Source organism: Galeopterus variegatus, unplaced genomic scaffold (assembly GCF_000696425.1).
Source record: "Galeopterus variegatus unplaced genomic scaffold, G_variegatus-3.0.2 Scaffold1046, whole genome shotgun sequence".
Taxonomy (NCBI): Eukaryota; Metazoa; Chordata; class Mammalia; order Dermoptera; family Cynocephalidae; genus Galeopterus; species Galeopterus variegatus.
Genome location: NW_007727157.1, coordinates 209,652 through 219,068, shown reverse-complemented (window position 1 = coordinate 219,068; position 9,417 = coordinate 209,652). Strand labels below are relative to the sequence as shown.

The following is a 9,417-nucleotide window of genomic DNA, read 5'->3' as shown; positions in this document are numbered from 1 at the left end:
AATAATTTTATTTTATTTATTTATTTATTTTTTTTTGTCTTTTGTCTTTTTCCGTGTCTGGCAACGGATGGCAACCCTCAGTGTTGCCCCCGTACCGGACCGGGGACCGGCAACAGGATTGCAACCCTTGGTGTTGCTCCCACGCCTCGCTCAGCCAGTGAGCGGGAACCGGTCTGTATGTGGGATCCGAACCCTCGGGCAGGAGCGCCGCCGCGCTTCCCTAGCGGCACACTATCCAGTGCGCCACCGGGCCGGCCGTATGCCAGTATTCTTTATTGGAACTGAAACCTGGAAATATGATATATTCACAGATAATATTTACGTGCATTAATTCATTAGTTGTGATATAATTTGGTTAATGTCCATCTCTCCCTATAAATTACATAACTCCATAGAAAATTAGGAATTTGTCTGCCACATTAACAACCAAAGTCACTTTGTCAGTATTGATGATTGCTTGAGTGAGTTCTCACGGCAGCCCTGTGAGATGGAGAGCTCATTATTCCCATTGTACTGATGAAAATACTGAGACAAAGTTTACTAATAGGCAGCCCCTGTGGAACTGTACCCCTATGGAACTGTTCTCTGCTGTTATCTCCAGCTGCATAGAACAGTGTGTAACTCACTAAATATTTCTTGAATGAAAAAGTAAAAAAACCAACTTATCCAAAGTCATATGGCTGGTAAGTGACAGAATTCAAACTCAAGTCTGATTTGATCCATAACATATTCATTTCTTTTTCTCTTTCCTTTTGAAATAATTGACATAACAGCACAAGGAACAATCAGACCCTTCTTGCAAACTCCCTGTTTAACATTTTGACATATTTGCTGTATCTATTTCTCTATATACATAATCTTTTTTCTCAACCATTTGTTAAGAAGTTGCAGAAATCTTGACACTTCAGCCTGTAACTCCTGAGAATAGGGATATTCTTTTATACAATACAATGCTATTTTTATACCTAAAGAAATTATGATTAATTCAAATGTCCTTAATTGTTCTCCAAATAATCTTTGTGCTATTTTATGGCTTTCCCCCCAGTCAGCATCCGATCAAGGATCATGCGTTGCATTTGGTTGCTGTCTCTTCAGCAAAGCCTGTTCTCATATCCTATTCTGTGTTACCTGGGAAATGCTTAACTCAACTGCAACATTTTATTTCCACAGGCTCATCTCTTTGGCTAACCTCCCTCCATCAGGGTTAGCAAATGCAGTAGCAGAGGGGATGCGCTCAGAGGAAAACATCTACACCATTGAGGAGAACATATACGAAATGGAGGATCCAAACGAGTATTACTGCTCTGTCAGCAGTGGGCAGCAATCCTGACGACCTCGCAGTGGTCACCATTCTATGCCGTTGACTACAACCACTTCATTTTTGAACTTGGTGCTTTCTTAAAACCAGTAGCAGCTGACTGGTTTTAGAGGTTCTGTCCATAGCCACTGAGCAGAGTTTTCCCATTTTCTGAAGATAATTAGCCCACATGGGCACCGAACTTAGGCACATCATTACCTCTGTATTCCAGCCATCAGGGCTACCCAACCCAGAGACTGCTACTCATGGGAATTAGAGCTCAAATGGGCTTTTACGTAGATTAGTAATTCTTGATATGTGGTCTCTGGAGCTCCAGGAAAGTTAGGTACATGATATGTCCATGAAGCTTCTGAAAATCTAGGTAAAATTGTATGTTTAGATATGCACACATCTTTTTTTGGTACCGAAAGCCTAAAGGGGCCACTGATTTTCAAAGAGATCTGTCATGCTAAAAAGGTTAAGAAAGGACTGGATCAGCACTACATGGTCAGCACTAGAAGAGTGCCTCTGAATGTCAAGGCTTATGCTTCTTTGAATGTTGCCTCTTGAACAGTAAGTGCCACTGCTCGGCTTTCCTTTGCTTCAGTTAGAAAGGTTGCCCAGTAGGCCTGCAGTGTGGCAGGAGCACTTGGGGAGAAAAGGAAGTATGTTCACTTGGTGTGTGTTGACAAGTTTTGCTTGTTGTGCACTCAGCGGGAAATATCTCTGACCAACTTCTCCATTCATGGAGAGAACTGGTGCTGTATTTTTCACAGAAGAAGAAGCAGTGACTGGGACACAAATTCTCTTTCCTGGTGGAAAGAAGGCAAGGGGCTCTAGCAGTCTGTATGGTCAGCCTCAGAATCCTTGATGGAAAAGCAGTGGTCCCTAGACTTAAATTCCGAGGTGGTGGAGACCAGGTTTGTTGGACTTATTTTTGCCTCCCCAGTGTCTAGCATGGCTCTGACACATAATAGAAATTTGCTAAATATATTTGGAGTGAAAAAATTAAAGAAGCAGAAAGGCAGCTTTCTGGAAAGACTATTCCTCTTGGAGAACTCTCAGATACCCTCGAGCTCCCATATCAGCTCTTACCCAGCCCAAAGTGGCTTTTGTTTCTCAATGTCATCTTCCAGCTCAGGCCCTTGGGAGTCTGTTACTCTTTTATCTTGGAAGTCTGTTGCTCTTTTTTCCCTCTTTCTGCTGAGTCCTCCTCAGCACATAAAGAATGAATCAACAATATGGACTTGTCACTGTCTGAAAACTGCTCTTCCCTGCACGATGACTACACAGCTACAGTGCTGCGTGCAGAAGAAATTGGTCACCAAGGATGCAGGCAGCCTGTTTGTCTCTAGAAGTCTTTATGGCAGCTCTTTGGTGAGAATTATAGTGTTTGGGCTGCATCTAGATAGTTTTGGAAGACACTGGCTTTTAACAAAGAGATGTGTAAGGGAGATCATTTTGCAAAATTAATTATAGGCAGCAGCTTTTATACAGGTTGCAAATTAATCATAAGTGCTTTAAAGTTGTGAAATTCTAGTGGAAAGCAATTTCAGAACAAATCTGGACCAGATCAATGGTTCCCCCAAAACAGACTTGTATCCTGCAAAAATCTGTAAGGGTATGAATACAAGGATGATCATTGCAATGGTGTTTTTACAACAATAGGGGAATAGTTGATTACATTGTGATATGTCAGTGCACTGGTGCAATTAAAAAAAATTAGGTGATTTCATCAGTGAGCTTTTTTGCTAATTCAACAAATACTTATTAAGTGAATACTATGTGCCAGGCACTTTGGTACTGGAACCATAGAAGGGAACCAAATAGACACATCCTTGGCCCCATGGAACTTCTAGTTGACCTGACAGGAAGATTAATGTTTATTCATTCATTCAGTGAACATTTATTGGTACCTACTCTGTACCAGAAACTGTCCTAATCTCTAGAAATATAGCAGTTAAGGAAGCAATCAAAATTCCTGCTCTCATGGAGCTTACATTACATGTCAGAAAAGAATGCTATGTTGTTAAATCAAGAGAAAATAAAGTCTAGAATAGTATATTTAATTGATAGATAATCATTTTTGCCTTAAAATATGGAAGAATGTACCCAAATTAGTATGGTAACCATATTAATGGGGACAAGTGGTTGAAACAGACTTTCATTTTTTTTTCTTTTACATGCTTCTGTTATAGCTTGAATTGTTTTCATTTTCCTTTGTAATAAAAAAATTAAGCATTACAGCAATGTTTTCCTGTTTGCCCTCCTCATCATAGAAAGACATGAAGACCTGGATAGGTTAAGATCAAAGTTCAGGGTCGGCAGTAGAGTGTGGCAGCAAGCCAGACTTGAACCCCGAGTTTCAAGTATGATCCGCTCTATATCAAGTATTTGGAATGAGAAAGATGACACCAAAAAAAAAGGTGTTTGTGTGTGGGGTTACTACAAAGGGTCCAGGAGATGGCAAGAGGTAATTTAGAGAATTAAAAAGTGTGTTCAATGCCAGTACCAAACAGCTGCTAAAAAATTTGAAAATAATAACATAAATAAAAACAGTCCAATAAGATTGAATGTGTGGTTTGCTTTTAAAAGTGCCTCAGGATTTTTCTTACAGAACTGTTAAAGGAAATTGCAGGTTCCTCTGGCTAAATCCCAGTTCTTGGTGTCTCAAACAAAGAATTGGGCAAGCCACGCCAGAGGCAAAAAGCAAAGAGCAGTTTTATTTAGCAAAGTGAGAATACACTCTAGAGGATACAGCAGGCCCCAGCAAGAGAGTGGCTCAAGAGCCAGGACAGGTACATTCTGAGTGTTTAAATCCTCTTAGTGGATTCGTGTTGTTTGGTCATTGGTTGAGCCCTGAGTGTAGTCTCTGTTGATTGGCATCCTAGCTGGTGGAAGCTCATTGTTCCAACTAAATAGCGTCCAAAGTGAGGCGGAGCTCCCTATCTGGAGTTTTGTCTCCTGTGGTCGCTTTTGCCCATGCGCCTGCCTACGTCCACTGGGAGCCAGTTGTCTCATTTGCAAGTAACCAGGTACCCTCCTCCCGCTCTTGTTTTTATCTAGCTTCCTGCCTCAGAACTGCCAGCAGAGACCCCACAGGCTCTGAAAAGAAGGGTATCCCTGATCTTTTTCGTCTGGAAAAAGTAAAATCTTATCAATGTTTTACTTGCCTGTTACTTCTAGATTTGGAATTCCTAAGGCAGAAATTCCAAGTGGTTCATCCTCCCGCTAATTGATTAAGATAATCTCAGTCAATTCTATTTATTTATTTATTTTGGCAGCTGGCCATAAGGGAATCTGAACTCTTGACTTTGGTGTCAACTTATATGAACAAAAATTTCCCCCCTTTTTTAATATAAGAGGATGTATTTATGGAAATAGCTTATTGATTTTTTAAAAAACAGGTATTATTTATATACAATAAAATGCACTTCTTAAAAAGTAGTAATGAAAAACTTTTACCAATAAGAAAATTGTGTTTTTAGCTCACTTGTGCAGGAACATTATAAAGCTTTTTTGCCCAAGTTCTACAATACTTTGTTCTTTGGTTCACATGGGTAAAATATTAAAATATTATTATGAAACATTCACAATAAAATGCACTCATTTTAAGCATACAATTTGAGTTTGAGAAATGTATACTTTTATGTAGATATCACCCCAAGCAAGATATAAAACATTTCCACCAGTAGAGAGGATTTTTAGGAGGGTGAAACTATTCTGTATGATAATGTAATGGTGAATACCATGTAATGGTGAATAGATGACATTATGCATTTGGCAAAACCCATAGAACTGTACAACACGAACGGGATATCCTAACATAAAATTGAGTTAAAAAATAGTGTATCAATATTGGTTCTGTGATATATTTATATATTGGTTTTCATCCATTGTTCCTAGTTCATACTACTCTCTGAACTTCTCTAGCCCTTTCACCTGCTCCTTTTTCTCCCCGAGGCAGGAAATTCTCTGACCTACCTTAGCTGAATGTAGGTCATAAGACTGCTACCCCATGCCAAGGATGAATGAATGCTGTACAGAGAGGCCACGAAGCACCTGAACAGACGGGCCTTGCTGGGGTTCCGCACCCAAACCGTTAGTGGCAGATCATGCCCTTTTTATCCAACCACATTTCTACTCAGTTGTTCATGCCGCAATCATACATATGTAGCAAAGCTTCCATGAAAACACAAGAACACAGGGTTCCCGAAGCTTCTGGATAGCTGACCACGTGGAAGTTCCTGGAGGGAGGTGCACCAGGTGAGGGCATGGAAGCTCTGCGTCCCTTCCCCCATACCTCGTTCTATACATCTCTTCATCTCTGTCCTTTGTAACATCCTTTATAATAAACCGGTAATAACCTAAGTGTTTCCCTGAATTCTGTGAGCTGTTCAGCAAATCTATCAAAGCCAAGGAGGGGGTTGTGGGAACCCCAATTTTTAGCCAGTCAGAAACACAGGTAAAACACATGGCTTGTGTCTGGCATCTGAGGAGGTAGGAAGTCTTGGGGACTGAGCCCTTAACTTGAGTGATCCGATGCTATCTCCTGGTGAATAGTGTCAGAATTGAATTGGAGGACACCCAGCTGGTACCAGTGGGGAACTGATTTCTCGCTTGCTGGTGGGGAAAAATCCTCACACATTTGGTCACAGAACTCTGTCTTCTGTGTTGTTTCTAAGAGTATGGACAAAACCCCTCAGTGTGTGTGTGTTTCCCACTCAAACAGTTTCATAATTGTAACAAATGTATCACACTAATGTAAGATGTTAATAATGGGAGAAACTTGAGGGGGGGGGTATGTGAATTGTTCGTATTTGCTGCTCAATTTTTCTGTAAACCTAAAACTGCTATAAAAATAAAATCTATTACTTAAAAATAAAATTATAAACATGAAAAGAACCCAAACATTTCCACCATCCCATAATACGTTTTAAATTTGAAATGGTCCTCATGCCTACTCCCAAAGGTGATTTATTGATTTAAAAAATTGAACTGAACGTAAATGATTTTTGTCTCCAGATTTCTATTGAAAAAGTCTAGATCTTTCTGGAGATAAGTAGAGACCTTCTAGATTTTTAAGATTTTTCTTTTATCTTTTTCTGGGACTCAGTTGAGAAGTGGGAAAAGGAGAGGGACAGCTGACCATTTGGTTGGGGGTTCCCAAGCTTGAAGAGGGCTAGGATCTGAGTCAATTTTCAGTGGAAAACCTCAAGGAAGCAGCATGAGTCAGAAAGGTTAGTTTCAGGTTTCTAGATCCTCTATATCTTTTTCTCAGCCATACAGACTGCAATTATGAAGGTCATCCCATGTCATTCATTTACTCATAGTGGTGAATCTATTTTGTGAATTTGTGTTCTAATTCCTTCTGCTTATGGTTGATTTTCTTTTTCCACATAGAGCAGTGAGATTTTTTTTTTTGAAAAAAGTTTATTTAAGTTATTTATGTATGGTGGTGGTGGTGATGGGGCATCTGTTTAAATGTGCACATTATTATTATTATTATTTTTTTCCTTTTTGTCTTTTTTCGTGTCTGGCAATGGATCGCAACCCTCAGTGTTGCGCCTGTACCGGACCGGGACCGGCAACAGGATCGCAACCCTCGGTGCTGCATCCGCACCTCACTCAGCCAGTGAGCAGGAACCGGTCTGTATGTGGGATCCGAACCCTCGGCGGGAGCGCCGCCACGCTCCCAAGCGGCGCACTGTAACAGTGCGCCACCGGGCCGGCCCATAAATGTGCACATTATTTTAATATAACTGTTTTGTGGGTGGGTCATCTTTGGGAAATAATTCATTATAGCTTTGTATTCTTACAATCTGCTCCATGATAAATTGTCAAGTTGTCCTGTGTAATTTCTACATTTTGTATCTGTATCTAAACAAACATTTTTCATTTGTTTTAAACCTAGTTAATATAAAATAGAAATATTTTACACTCTAATGCAGTGTTTATCTTCTTTTGGTCAGCTCTGAAATATCCACATATTGATATATCTATATCTAATCTGTTTTTAAATTTATTATCCACAGTTTTGCTTGCCATTATTGCTCAATTGCACACTGAATTTAGTTCTTGTTTGGAAAACCCTTAATAAAAAGTAACAGCTGTATATACAGAGGAAAGTTTGTTTCAAATATTTTTGTTCTTTTTTTTTTTTTTTTGTCTTTTTTTTGTGACGGGTAAGGGGATCGCAACCCTTGGCTTGGTGTCGCCCGCACCGCGCTCAGCCAGAGCGCACACCGGTCATCCCTATATAGGATCCGAACCGGCGGTGGGAGCCGCTGCACTCCCAGCGCCGCACTCTCCTGAGTGCGCCACTGGGTCGGCCCTCAAATATTTTTGTTCTTTTTTTTTTTTTTTTGTCTTTTTTTTGTGACGGGTAAGGGGATCGCAACCCTTGGCTTGGTGTCGCCCGCACCGCGCTCAGCCAGTGAGCACACCGGTCATCCCTATATAGGATCCGAACCTGCGGTGGGAGCCGCTGCACTCCCAGCGCCGCACTCTCCTGAGTGCGCCACTGGGTCGGCCCTCAAATATTTTTGTTCTAATAATGTAGGTTTCTTGATTCATTTCTTTATCCCAAAGTTCAGTGCTAGATCTTAGCAAAAATCTCTTGACCTTAGACTAAATCTGAAGGTTGAAGTAAGGCTCTAAGGGGGAGGGGGCTCTAAAATCTGCCAGCTGCCCAGGCCTCAGTGAAGTTTCCTGCCTTTTTCATTGTTTTCTCCAGCATCCGTCCTACTCCAACAAAAATTCCTATTGCATCAGCAGTAGCCGAACAGTTTTTAATCACCATGAGAGAAAAGAGTTATCTGAATTGATAGAATTTCAGTAAAAACTAAGAAATATGACATATGGTAATTCTAGCTGCCTTTTTTCAAGCACACGTGTTTATGAGGAATACTCGGGGTGGGATAGCCAACTTGAAGCCAATCGCCTTACAGAATATTGGGACACTGAGTAAGGATCTCTAGGCAGAAGACACATGTCTTGTTAGATTGCTTATCTCCCTTATTGTTGTTTTTTAAATTTTTCTTTTGAAATAATTTGAGATTTACACCAAAATTGCAGTGATTTTATAGAGGGTTTCCGTATTCACCACAGTTTTTGCTCATGTTAACAGCTTACATAACCATGGCACATTTTTCAAAACTGAGTTAACTTGGTACAATATTGTTAACTAAACTACAGACTTTACTTGGATTCCTACTATTGGTTTTAATTTTTTTCTTATTATTTATTTTTATTTTTTAATAATTTATTTTTATTACTGGCCAGCCCCTAGTATTGATTTTTAAAATTTAAAATTAAACCCTTTAATTTTGCACTTTTTTACATTTTAATTTTTAATTTAATTTAATTTTAGCCAGCTATCTAGTTAGTTCAGTGGTTAGAGTGTGGTGCTGGGTTTGATCCCTGAACCAGCCAGCTGCCGAAACAAAACAAAACAATTAAATGCTTTTAGACCAATACAGTAGAGTTTAATTTAAAGCTGGAATTCCCCATTCTCTGTCTTCCCCATCCAGCCTTCCCCCCAGTCCCACTCCCCAGGAATAATCAGTATTATTGCTTTATCCTTCTAGACCAGCACTGTCCAGCACAGATGCCGTGGGAGCTACATGTCTGATTTTGAATTTTCTACCAGCCACATTTAAAAAGAAAAAAAAAAGGTAAAATTAATTTTAAGAATATATTTTATTTAACTCAAAGCATGTAAAGTATTGTCATTTCAACAGTTTACCTTCTTTTTTTCATTGTAAGTCTTAAGACTTCAGTGTGTATTTTACATTTCTAGCACATCTCAGTTCTGACTAGCCATGTTAGTGCTCAATAGCCGTATGTGACTAGTGGCTGCAGTATCAGCACAGCTCCAGACCACTCAATATTCTCTCTCTTTCATGCTCACAAGTAGATACACATTGTAACTTACTTTTTTTCACTATTTGTAGAGGGCCATCAGTCCATGTCAGAATATTTGGGAGAACACCCTTTATTTAGATAGCTATGTAAGTATTATATAGAACAAATGAGTGTGTTCTATTAGACCATTCTCTATGGATAGATGTTCAGTTTTTTTTTTTTTTTTTTTTTTTTTTTTTTTTTTTTTTTTTTTT

General features: G+C 39.5%; 1 protein-coding gene across 3 annotated transcripts in view; it reads left to right on the top strand.

Moving 5' to 3' along the window:
• HAVCR2 (hepatitis A virus cellular receptor 2) overlaps positions 1–1,391 on the top strand; it is a 14,328-nt gene extending 12,937 nt beyond the window's left edge. For all 3 annotated transcript variants that reach the window (XM_008574422.1, XM_008574424.1, XM_008574423.1), the window contains one exon: positions 1,171–1,391. In XM_008574422.1, the coding sequence (XP_008572644.1) occupies positions 1,171–1,330 (160 nt within the window). In that variant the 3' untranslated portion in view covers positions 1,331–1,391. The remainder of the gene's footprint in view (positions 1–1,170) is intronic.
• The last annotated feature ends 8,026 nt before the right edge of the window (positions 1,392–9,417 follow it).